This window comes from Pezoporus wallicus, unplaced genomic scaffold (assembly GCF_028554395.1).
Source record: "Pezoporus wallicus isolate ANWC-B61680 ecotype Strahan unplaced genomic scaffold, APGP_CSIRO_Pwel_v1 contig_3952, whole genome shotgun sequence".
Lineage (NCBI taxonomy): Eukaryota > Metazoa > Chordata > Aves > Psittaciformes > Psittacidae > Pezoporus > Pezoporus wallicus.
The window spans coordinates 14,303,474-14,316,455 of NW_026635034.1; the positions used below are offsets into that span (position 1 = coordinate 14,303,474).

Sequence of the window (12,982 nt, forward strand, 5' to 3'; positions counted from 1 at the left end):
CAAAGCAGCCTCAAGGCAGAGCCCAAGAGACAGAGAACAGCAAAGTCACAAAAAGCTGTGGGGAGCATATCCCTGAACAATGTGCACAAGGAAGGGCAAACCGTGTACCTGCCAAACTGCACTTAACAGCAGTGGGCTTGGCAATGCTCTTCCTGCTCTTGAACAGAAGTAACAGCACCTGTAGAATCAAACCCTGTGTAAAGAGGAGACAGTGAGCTTGGGAAAGGGTCATTTTAGCCAAAGCCTCTTTCAAACACCAGGGTAGCTTCTTCAATTAATCAAGAATACTGGAGACATTCTTTTGAAGCTGAAGTCCACTGCAGCTTAACATAAGGCCAGTTGGCCAGGGGCTGTAATGCTTATTTCAATGAACCGCAGGGAGTATGAGACTCTGATAGCAGAGCATCAGGAGGAGAGATTATCTATTTACAGAGAGAATTTAATTATCTTTATTAGCAATTATCATAATCCTCAATTTGTACACAGCAGCTGAATGCAGGGGTCTTAATCAGGTCAAATTGCACCCTGCCTTTTAAAAAGAGCAATAAGCTACAGCCTAACAACAGGACACGCAAAATGTGTCAGGCCATGTGAGGACAGGAAAAAGCAGAAGGTAATGAACCGGGAGGTTGTTTTAGCACGAAGTAGCTGCCAGTCAGAAAAACCCCTCTGTCTTCCAGTGCATGGCTACAGAGACCACCATTTGGCCCCAGACTATACTTAAAAATTAACAGATGCTTATCATCACTCATATGCCATCTGCCAGTAGTCACAGTAATCTCCAGGAATGCTCCCTGGCCTAAATTCCTGCTCCCCTGGAAAGCAAGTGGTTGTTTCATCTCACTCAGGGATCAAAGCCTCATAGCCTAGATTCCATTTTCAAGGGCACGCAGGGGCCCAAAGGAACAGAGGATCTATGTACCTTCAGCCACAGTGTCTCTGTATTTCGTGCTTCATACATATAGATAACTTGCATCATTTACTCATTACCCAAAAATTGCAGCAAGTACAAGACCTCAGGCTGCCTCCTTGCTTACAGCTTTCCATTAGTACCATGAACTGACAGATAGAGGATATGTCATCATCTGCACAGGTCCTCTAAGACTCAGAGCTTTGTGAACCAGGTGATACTGGTTCCACCAAAGAGCAGGACAGAGCCCAAAAAACTTTAAATTGATGTGTCTTCCTTCATTACATGACAAACTTCATCCCCTTAGGCCAAGACCACACATTCTCACCAGCAAAGCTCCATTTACTGTAACAGCTACTTCCATTCCTGGCTCTGAGGAGTACAAGCACAATTGTACCCTGCTCTGCTTTGTGTGACAGTGTTCAGGCTTTCCCTGGTTCTCCGTGGAGATTAGGAAGGCTGAGCCACACAAATACACACAGATGTAAATTTGCATGTGCACTAAGAATTTACATTCCTTATGGCAGACCAACAAAACACACTGTGAACTGTACAGAAAGACAGGTTTTGAACACAGGTTTGTATGACCATCCATGCACACAGCCTCTCACTTCCGTTGCATTCCTAATCCTCAGCCATGAAACACCTGGAATGGCAACAAGTCAAGTGCCAATTCATTACCCCAGTGTAAGTCTGGTTATAAAGAGACCCAGTCCCAAATGGCAGGGGTTTTCCTCCATCACATGGTGGCACAAAAGAAGAGTAAGCAGCTTTCCTTTGCTCCCACCCTGCCACTATTCATCCTCAATAGTCAAAGTCTAGGGATTTAAATAAACCTCTTCCCTTGCCCTCCTTCCCTTTTTTCCCCTAGTCTCCTCTAAATGAGGAAAATATGGGAGTACAGAGAACGGCTGCAAACAGGGCAAAGAACTTGACGCCTTCACATGTATTGGAAGAGATGAAAGCAGACAGAAAACTGAAATCAACATTCAGAGTCCATTCGTGCTTCCTCCAAGGTTCACATCAGGGCAGCACTAGGCAGACATGAGGTAATCCCTCTGTGAGTAAACTGTTTCAGGCTGACAGCACTCCCTGGCTCAGTAACAACAGCCTCAGCTGATGTGAAGGTGCACCTGTATCGCCAAGGCACATGGATGAACTGGGGGGCCTGTTTACCAGGAACCTCATGCAATTCTCCTGCCAGGATCTGCGAGGCCTGAGAACACAACAGCTCCATTTTAACAGCGCCTCTGTTCTACCTCTGCAGCCCTTTCCGCTTCCTATTTACCTCATACTACCCCAGAGGACAGGAAGTCCCCTTACTCACAGCTCAAGGATGAGGACCACATCCGTCTTGTTCTCATAGATGTCATGCAACTTGATGATGTTGGCATGCAGGATCTGCTGCAGGATGGAGACCTCCCGCTCAATTTCCTCACGCCTCACTCCACGGCGGCTGGCCCGGCTCTGGCGTTTCTTAATGAACTTAGCAGCATACTCCAGCCCCGTGCTCTTGTCTCGACATTTCTTCACTATGGCAAACTGGCCACTGCAGGGAAAAGAAGATAACAAAAAGTCTCTTAAAGCTTTCATATAATCACAGGGTCCCAAATAAGCCATTCATATACAACCCTTGAGCAACACTGCTAACCATACCAGCTTGGTTTTGCTCCAGCAGTGAGGACTGTCAGAATCCTGCAGTCACTATAGCACAACAAGGTGGCCTCCTGCTGTGTCTGAAATTTAGCAAAGCCAAGCAATGTCTGACAAGAAGGGAGGACAGATGTTACTATCTCCAAAAAGCAGTTTGCGTTTAAATGAGTAAGATCTGCCCCAAAAGGTTCAAATTACCACTCCTTCGCTGGGTAATGCTTAAGGCATTCAAGTCTGCAAGATACCACTGGATGGCCAGAAAGGACATGCATGCATTTAAGTACTTCCCTTAAGAATAATCTCTCAGAAAAGAACTGAAAGGGTTGATAACCCTTTGGAAATGCAGAACTGGCCTCCAGGAACCGATTTTCAAATAAGAGAATTGTTTATTCACATTTCTGCACTTCTCTTGATAATTCAGTAATGTAACAGAAAGGTAACCTGAGTAAGTGCAGTTTTCTCATGGCACTCCAAGGACAAAGAATTTCCCACTGTACCAAATAGTGAAGTTATTAAAGTTTAAAAGACATGTGGCTGCCAGTTGCCAAGACAAGTTTCCTCACTGTGGCTCCTAAAGTAAGATATTCCAGTCCAATCTCCTAAGAGGGAAACACTTGGAAGTCAGAGGGCTAACTCAAATAACAGTAACCCTGCAAGCTGCAGCATTGTCAGTGGTGGGAACCTTTCAAGCTGAGACAGCTGTTACTGACTCTTCAATGGGAAAGCAGGGGACACTGCTTTGTTTTCCTTTGTGTGAGCTTTGCTTTCTTCATCATGCCCTGGAGAGGCAGTGTTTGAAGTGCCAGAAGGCACCATCTCCACAGAACTGATGTTCCCTCCTTCTCAATTTCTCTTCTGAAAAAATAACCATAATCAAGCTGGAAATGTCTTATGAAAATCAAGAAAGAATCTGCAGCTAAGAAATTCAGACGTCTGCAGCTAAAGAAGGATTTGAAGAATATAAATTCTACACAAGGCAAGAATGGGGAATGAAACTGATTATTCAGAGAAATGTTTTGCTCATCACATTTGGAAGGGACAAAGACAACTGTGTTATCTTAGAAATGTTTAATCACACTAAAATCAGCACAGACATACATAGAAGGAAATTCAATCATAAGCTATTAACATCTGTTTGCATTTAGTCTACAAAGCACATGTTGAGAGAGCTACTTCTACTGTACAAAAAATAGGGGAAAAGGATGTTCTGTAGCTAAAGGACTGGAGGGATTTAAGCAATCTGAATTCTGCCAGAAATGTACTGGATACCCTTTAGCAATTCACTTTTGCCCCAACAACAAAACAGGGAAAAGACTTCCTTCCTTCCACACAGTATGCTTATGGATATTGGTACACTGCTCAGCACAAAGCTGTCTATCTCAGTTTGCTGCTACTCTGACAAATGCTAAGGACAACCAGTGCTGTGCCCTGCAATGTAATAGGCTTTTCTCCAAAGTGACTCCAAACAACAGATAAAAATCACACTTAAAGAGAAAGATATTTCTTTTCATGAAGGATCACTTGGCAGATTTAAACACCTGTGGGTTTTTTAGGTTTCTTTAAAATCTGTAATACTCAAATCAAGCAAAGAGCAGTGGGCATATGTATTTAAATATATATTAACTCCTTAGATTGATGAATGAAAATACTTTTATACTTGAATTTTTTTTATACTTAAATTATATGAAACCTGTATGGCTTGAGATTTCATCAGAAACTCTAAATTCCAACCCCGTCTTTACTAAAATCAAGTTAGGATCAAGATTTCTCACAAAACCTATGCAGAATTGCCTTCTCTGGACATAAACGCTCTCCAATTTTCAAGTTCTCCTTAGATCTTGAAAACTGAAACTCAAAACCTGACAGGTTCTAAAAAAGAGAACCTAGGTTAAAGCACTGATGTTAACCCTTTCAAACAAAACTGAAGTAGACTCACTGCTCTCCTCCAGCTCAAGCACCAATGAGGAGTCAGAGCACTTGGCCTTCACATAAGCTTAAGTCAGTTCAAACATAAATCAGGTCAGTCCATTCCGTTCAGGATGAGTTTCATTCATACTGCTCTCTTTCACTTCTCAATAGGAACCCCAGTGTTTTCACTGATTCAATGAAATCAGTAACTCATTCAAAGTATTAAACATTGTTAACAAACATGTATGCTCTGATGAACCTTCTTATACATCATGGTACTTCAATATTTGTTATTAATTTACCTTCCCACAACTAACTACTAGTGCAGACCTAGACATAATGATGTATAAAGTAAATAATGAAATGGGATGCCGAATCTGAGCTGGAGAAAGACAAGGAGCTAGCAAGGAAGGGTGACAGTGGCAAGAACAACTGCCAAGGAAAATGACACTAATAGCAGCATTCAGAGATTGTGTTTAATAAGTCTGATAGCAGGCTGCTGCTGCCAAGTCTTGAAGTAAGATCTCTGCAGTAAAAGCTACAAGAGTATGAATGGAAAGAAAAGTTGACTTTTTTAATCATAGCCCACTAGATAGCTGCAGAGTTGAGCCTGTGGAAAAGGCCATGTGCTTCAGCCTGCATCTTGTGCTAACAGTGAGATGCAAAACTAGCAACCTGTAAAGACGGAACAGGACTTCAGTTTAACAACTTTTGGCTAAAATGATTGCCTCATGAAAGCTGCATTTTGTTTTATCAAAATGGGAGCATGGGGGAATTAAGCAGTATCTACAGAACCTCAGTGACTGAGAGGCAAGGAGCCTCAGCTCAAAACCATGCTCCATCCTTCTCATAATAATTGGAATGAGAAACATGGGAATTTTACGTCTACCACCCATGTACCCCATAGCCTACCAAGCATTCCGCAGTCAGAAGGCTCAGGTTTTACCAAGGAAAAGTATTTCACTGCATCTCCACCATAGAGCAGAAAAAAACTTTACAGTTCTACCAAACTGCATGGCCAGGAAGCCAGCCAACTCAAAAAACAAGAAACCTCTGAGAACAGTACATCTGCCCTTGCCTAGCGTGTGTAAAGCCTACCATGTATGCAAGATCCCACCATCAAAAAAACTATTTTATCCAAGCCCTTGTCTCCTCAGATTCACGGGTCTCTGCTCATGCCCAACCACCTCACAAACGGACAAAACAAGACGGCAAGCTCCTTTTTACACCCAAGAGCACCCCTGTTCTCTCCTGCCATAATGCACTGTATGTTGGAGAACTCACTCTGCAAGAGCTGGCAGATCTCCAGTCTCAGACTACAAGTTTCGTATCAGATATTTCCTCACTCAGGGCATTATATCCAGACTTGCAAGGAAAAGATTCATCTTACAGATAACCTTAACCTTTGGCTACTATGATTTTATCTGCCATGAGAGGATCTCTTTATAAGAATCACAAACAAGCTCATTAAATGCAACCTCTATGACTACACTGTGAGCTGTTATTGTGTTCAATATTATTATATCCTTCACTGGCTTGGTAAATGAGAGATGCAAGTACAGTTGGAACTTAAATTATGCAGCATACACAGCAATTATATTCAGAACCTCATAATTACATAATGTACTTAGTGCTTCATTAACACAGACATCTGGTTGGAGTCTGTCTGAAACCTACAAAGGCAAAGAAATTAAAAACTGAGGCTGCTGCTTGGTGCTTGACTGCTCTCAAAAGCTGACACTCCACAGCAGAGGCAGCCTCTCATCCAAAGGGTTCAAACCAAGCCCGGCAGCCTCAAGTACTTTCGGTTTTCATTTTCATATGTACCTTAAACACTTCACAGGAGAGAGACAGGAACGGATGGGACAACTGCACTTATGCCTTTAGGAACAGTCAATCACAACTGGAATTGAGACAGCAGCCGTTTGTCAAATCCATTCATTCATTCATATTTCTGTCTCCTGATTTTAGCAAACCCTGGAGAACTCAAGAGAATGAAAATCCTGGTACAAAATCCCTAAGCTTGCCTTAAACATTCTGCTAAAGAGGTCATTCTGTAGTCCCAAGAGCTGCTCGTGTAAAACATGGTGGGGTTTATGGGGTTTTTGTTTGCAAGACCTGCATCTTGATTGGTCCAGGCTTTCTAAAGAGACATGATACTAATGTTGCTGTGTTTGCTTCCTCGTATTCTCTCTGGAGACATCAGTCTTGCCAGCAAAGTTTAGAGAGAAAATACTGGTTTATGAATGCTGATTATGGGAATGAACACAGTTACTTTTGCATTTAATAAGTTCAGTGATACTGTGAACTTTGTACATTTTTGTTTCCTTGAAAAGCTTACAAAAATGATTACATCACAGCATAGGAATTCCTGACTTCTCCTTTTACATAGTCTGGGACAACTGTTTATCACAATACCCATTCCCTTGTAATCTCCCATTTCCCCCCTGCATGTATAGCCACAAATATACCTGCTCCTGTCCCAGTCTTTGTGCCATTCTCTTTATCCCTTAAAAACACGCTTTTGCAAACAGTATTTTCTGAGACAGTTTGTGACTGAGTAGAAGAGGCCGCAAACCACAGGGAAAAATACAAATGCACCATTTCTTATCCTAGGACATTTAAGAAAGTGACAGTGTAATTACCCACAATACTGTCCATTCCCCCTCTTACCCATTTCCCTCCTTGCTGCAAATGCTTTGCCCATGTTTGTTCCTGAATTGCCAGGGTCTTTATTAAAGCATCCCAGGGTAATGCTCAAGTATTTTCTGACCACCTTAAAGACTGCTGTCCTAATGCAGCAAACGCTGTATCTCTCCCCACAAGTAGCCCAATGCTTTGCCTGGTACCAAAACCTCAAAGCACACTAAGAGCTAAAAGCTGGAGAAGGAACAGGCAGGGAGAAAAGTCTTTGAACAAGTGTTGAAGGGGTAGCATATTTCTCTGCTTTTCTACCAAATACAGTGGAGAGTTCATGTGGAGGCTCATACAGCTGTGAAAAAAGAAGATGCCTCACAGGTATTTTATAATCACAGCCAGACACACCTTGAATTTCTTGTTAACTAGAGAGCTTGTAAAGCCAAGGACCAAGACAAGACCATTTCTGCACCTCTTAATGCATTTCCAATCAGCACACAAGAACCAAACAGCATCAGCTTACCAAAACTTCCAATCTAGGCTAGGAAAAAGTTGAAGAAAGGGAAGTATGCCTCTCTGACACCTGAGCTGGCAGCACTGAGAAATTAAGCCATTTACTTCATTTCACACGGGGAGTCTGGGGCTGATCTTAGACTTGAAACTAAATTTCACAGCTCACATGTCCAAATTTCAGCCAAATGTCTTCATGGGGTTTAGTATTTTGCTGAACTGAAAATAACTTGGCTCATACACATGTATTTACAATACACACGATAAGCTCAGAGGCTGACACTTCCTAATTCTTTCTTGGGTTTTTTTTTTTGAGAAATGGAGTTTGTTCCCTTTCAGAGCTATTTTGGACAGCTGTACAACAGTCCTGTCACAGATCCAACACAGGCTGTCCTCAACTGCGGTAACAGCTCAAGAGTATAAACAGCAGCAGCTGCAACCTGTCAGTTAGAATATAATTAGGTGCAACATCAAATCTGTCCAAATCTGTATGGGAATTGATCCTAGCAATGAAGACAACCTATTATTCACATTGCCACTATCATCCAGGAGATCTGTCACTGAATAAGAACACAGAGACAGTATTACTGGCTGGTTTTGGAGCCCATCTTCAGAAGCACGCTTTAGAAGAGTGCAAGTTCAACTTATTTAATTGTTGTGCAGTTCAGGAGATGATGTGGAAATGACGCGGGGAAGAGAATCTGGGCAATCCAGAATAACAGGATTCTTCTTGCTCTATTTTCAAAGTTTATTTTTAATACTGGTTCTGGAGGGCAATGCTGTGGGACAGAAATTGATGTGGCAGCATGACAGAAGTGCAGCCTGAGAGCGTTGAACGCCTTAATGCGTAACAGCGGTGCTGCTACGGAGCATTAGAATAAAGACAGCCTTCAGCAGCTGTTTGTATAGGTAGGGGTTTATACGACTCTTCCTCCGATATTCCAGAAACACCACATCCATGAGTAGCTCTCATGAAACACTGAAAATATGAAAACAGAATCCTGAGCTGACAGGCCAGGTTACCGGGCTCCAGCCAGGCTCTCCGTGGCCGGAGTGGGGAGGTCAGGAAGCTGCTTCCATCATTTGAGGAGAGCAAACCATTTCTTCCCCAAATACCAAACATCTGCTCCCTTTCTGCATATTCAGTCCATTTCTTTATGATCTGTCCATGTTAATCTTATTTTCATTTATTAAAGAATTCATAATTCATTTCCTTTATTAAAGAACTCTAAAAAAAGAGGATTTTTTTTACTATGACTTTTGATAGTTGTTAAAACTTGAAATTCCCATAAAACAGATGATGCACTCGGACATGCTGACAGTTACGCTTCTCTGAAAACTGAATCCAGCAAAGGAGAGTGCTGGGACATTCTGTCAGTCAAGAGGCAACACTCAACTCCCTAGATGAGCCAGGACAATTTACTTTGGAACAGATTTGCAAGGGATTTTAAGCAGCAACCTCCCACTGACTGTAACAGTAATTAGGTTCCTACAGACTTAATAGAAAATAACACCTTAGTCTTTCTGTACTTTATTTCCCAAAGCCTGTAAAATGCAGATAATGCTACTGGGAAAAAATGAAATAAAATCTTAAGGGGTAAGCATACAGCTGGACCTACAAATGACTTTAATGTCTCTGGACATGATCAGAATTGCTATTATTATAATTCATATTTTTATTCACACGAATATATGACCAGAAAGAAAACTAAAATAAAACCTAACAGCAGCTCCACCAGTCTTTTATCTGCCTATATTCACAAACAGACTACTGCAAATGCAAAACAGTTTAACCCTTCTTTTCATGGAGCACTTGCAAACTCACTTGGGAATCTGAGCATTTAGTTGGGCTTCCTTTTGTTTCCAAGTGGGAGGTGCTGGCTTGAGGCTGCAGTCTGCAAGGAGGAGGGCTCGGCTCAGCAATGCCAGCACCATATGGGCAGGCTGTTGGAAGGGTGCAATCGCAGCCTACTGCAGAGGAGACACAGCAACACTTTTTCCTCAGGTTTTTTACTGGAAAGGTGCCATAAACATCTATTACTCTTTTCTGATCTTGGTTTTGACCTACAGTAGGTGCAGGGAGGTAAAAAGGTTTCCTCTTTTCATTTGAGAAGAACAGAAAACAGTGAGCTAAAGTACACCAAGCTACAGCCGTATGAACACAGTAATACTGATGTCAACACATAGAATCACAGAAGCACACACTGGCTTGGGTTGGAAAAGACCTTAAAGCCCATTCAGTCCCAACCCCCTGCCACAGACAGGGACACCTTCTCCTAGCCCAGGCTGCTCCAAGCCCCATCCAACCTGGCCTTGAACACTGCCAGGGATGCAGCAGCCACAGCTTCCTAATATCCAATCTAAATCTCCCTTTTGTTAATTTAAAGCCATTCCTCCTTGTCCTGTCCCTACAGGCCCTTGTAAAAAGTCCCCCGTCAGATTTCTTGGTACATCCAGTATTGCTGCACCGGACAGAAAAGTTCACTAAACTGCTGTGGCCACTATCAAATGTTTTCAAGGGAAGCGGAGATGACCTTCCTTGATCTGCTCCCTCACATGTTTTGCTGATGCTTACTGTGTTAAGGTGACACCGAGCTCTTCGTAGCCTATTTCAGCTCTTGCTCAGATGTGCATTTCTCTCAAGGCTGTTAAAGAAACTGTGGTTGCTATGCCAGCCAGCTGGTTTTAACAGTGTCACTTCATTCCAGACAATATAAGGGCTTTGAAGGTAACTTCTCACACCAGAAGTCTCAGAGCCATACTATGTAGGAAGACAACAAAACTCAAGCCTGATTGCACTTCAGAAGTGGATTAGTTACTGGGAAGGTGAAAGACATGCTGGAGAGCTTTCACATTTTTGGACTATTCTGTTTAAACTGCTTCCTCTCTGCATACTGAGGAGATCAGAAACACCTAGGTGCTGAGCTCAGCCTGGGCAGAAAGTGGGGCTGCCTCAGGCACGTCACTTCATCCATGTACCTTATTGTGGTACCCTGTAAAACAACAGTCATATCCATGGGATGGAACCACATGGTTCTGACTTACGTATACATCAAACAACAAAACCACAATTCCAATGTAAGATGATTTTCTATAGAAGAGTAGGGTAAAAGTTTCAGTCTCACAGCATCCTTCCCCACTACCCAAAACATGCTCTATGCATCTAAAAGCAAGATTTGGAGGTGTCCCTGCCCATGGCAGGGGGATGGAACTATATCATCTTAAGGTCCCTTCCAACCCAAACCATTCTATGATTCTATGGCATAATTTACAGACGTGGTTGCCTATGCATAGGAAGCCAAAATGCAGCTTAGAGATCTAATTTTAGGTTTCCCAGGCTTTGCAAAGTTTGGCTCTTTCTGTAATTGGATGATACATTACATTTGGTCCCTTGACAGCAAGAAAAAAAAAGAATGACACCCCATCCTGTGTCACACATTCACTGAGCTCTGAGTCAATGCACTATCTTTAACCCTGAGAACAAGTTTATTTATGTTTACTGGCAGTAAACAGTTACTTGACAGCCTATGTCAGAAGCCAAGAGAGCTTCACCTTGTCAGCATCCACTCTCCACTGCTCACAGCATCCTTTGCTTTGATCTTGCATAATGTATGGTTAGAGGTTAGTAAAAATCCTGAAAATATATCATCATGTGTACATCCTGAAGTTAATATACAGAAACATAATCACAGATAATAGTGTCCAGCTAACAGGAATGCAGGACTTCTCTGCATTGAAGAGGATAGTTTATTTAGATGCAGCAAGGAAGGATCATTTATCCTTAGTTATAGCAAAAGCTTTCATGTCAAGTTTTGTTCATTGTGCCCATTTCCCACTCCTAAATTCAGATTGGTTTTAACTGGTGACCTCAAGCTTACAAAGTCTGGATCTTATTACTTTGCCATCTTTTTCACTCCTTTTTCTTGGAAAAGCTACATTAATGATTTCATGGCTGCATTTTTGCCAGTTTTCAAAGCAAAGCCCTTGGGAATTCTTGCTGAACGCCATTCTGAAAAGAAAAAAAAATTAAGCCTGAAAAGCTGTTTTCTTCTCAAATTCAAGCGATCACAATTGCTCTACTGCACCTCATTTTATCAAGCTAAATACTTCCCTTACACTTCAGAGAGAACTTCTGCTATTGTAATGGCGTTGGCATGCTCTTCCCAGCAGAGAACACAGGAGTCTGCTGGTAACTTCTGCAACCCAGTTGTATGCTCTCAGCTCATTTATGAAACACAGCTAAACCAAAGGCCATGCAAAGTTCACAAAACATTTGCATTAAAGCACCTTCCCATAAGTGTTCTGTAGGAAGTCTGTGGTTGCAACCAGAAAGAACTGGAAGCTTTTTGTACAGGGACTATAGCAATAATTGATAGCATGTTTTATTTTTATACACCTTTTTTTCTGTAGACTAAATTTCTACAGCAGAAATTTAATCTAAGCAGTGAACGAATATGTCCAACAGAGCAGTATTTACACAGAAACTAGAGTACAATAGCTGAAAGAACAAAACAGAAAGCCCAGCATGGCAAGGATAAGGGAACTGAAGGCAAAGTATCTTGCTGTTTCCATAAGACTTTATGGAATGAAACTAAAAAAACCCAAAACCTTAATCTGTTAAATGCTCTGCTGATGCCTCTTGTAACTTTATAAAGGGCTTTAAAACCAGCCACAGTCTTCACTGTCCTTCCTGTTGAAGCTGCAAATCAGTGAGGTTTGGTTTGTTTGATTGTTTGTTCTCCCCAAACAAATTGCAAACACAGTGGTGCTCTCTCCTGAAGCAACTACTGAGAACCTAAACTGGGGCAGATGCCAGACTATGACAAAATAATCTACAAGTCTTATTAATAGAGCATTTATCAGGAATTTTGCTTGGCTACTAAAAGTAGATAAATTCTTAATGTGTGTGAAAGATACAGAAGTAAATTTAATTCACACAGTGCTCTTCTGAAGCTTTCACATAAGATTATCATAGTACTGTCACTAACTTACCACAGCCCTGGGATATAGAGAGGAAAAAAGGTTTTACAGCATGAGGAACAACTAACATGACTTCATTTCAGGCTAAGTACCCAGGCAGTGTCAGGATGACTTCTAATCAAACCAGTTAATATTAGAAAGTATCACAATAGCAGCACTTGAACAATATGCTAATTTTTAAACCGAACAAGATGCACTGTTTCATACAGAAAGACAAAAACAACTCACAAAAAATCAGCTGCCACTTTTAAACACACTGACGTTTTCACTCCCAACTCATGTTCAACTGACTGAATGTACAGTACTGTGGAATACAGTGACTTTACAACGTAAGTTTCAATATTCACAACAGGGAAGTGGTGAGGACCTCTGCACATAGCCTGC

The 12,982-nt window shown here is 41.8% G+C and overlaps 1 protein-coding gene across 5 annotated transcripts in view; it reads right to left on the reverse strand.

Annotated features, from left to right (window-relative positions):
- The window catches only part of DAPK2 (death associated protein kinase 2), a 48,409-nt gene that overhangs the window by 21,235 nt on the left and 14,192 nt on the right, over positions 1-12,982 (reverse strand). For all 5 annotated transcript variants that reach the window (XM_057399819.1, XM_057399810.1, XM_057399801.1 and 2 more), the window contains exon 3: positions 2,238-2,459. In XM_057399819.1, coding sequence (XP_057255802.1) covers positions 2,238-2,459 — 222 coding nt within the window. The remainder of the gene's footprint in view (positions 1-2,237; positions 2,460-12,982) is intronic.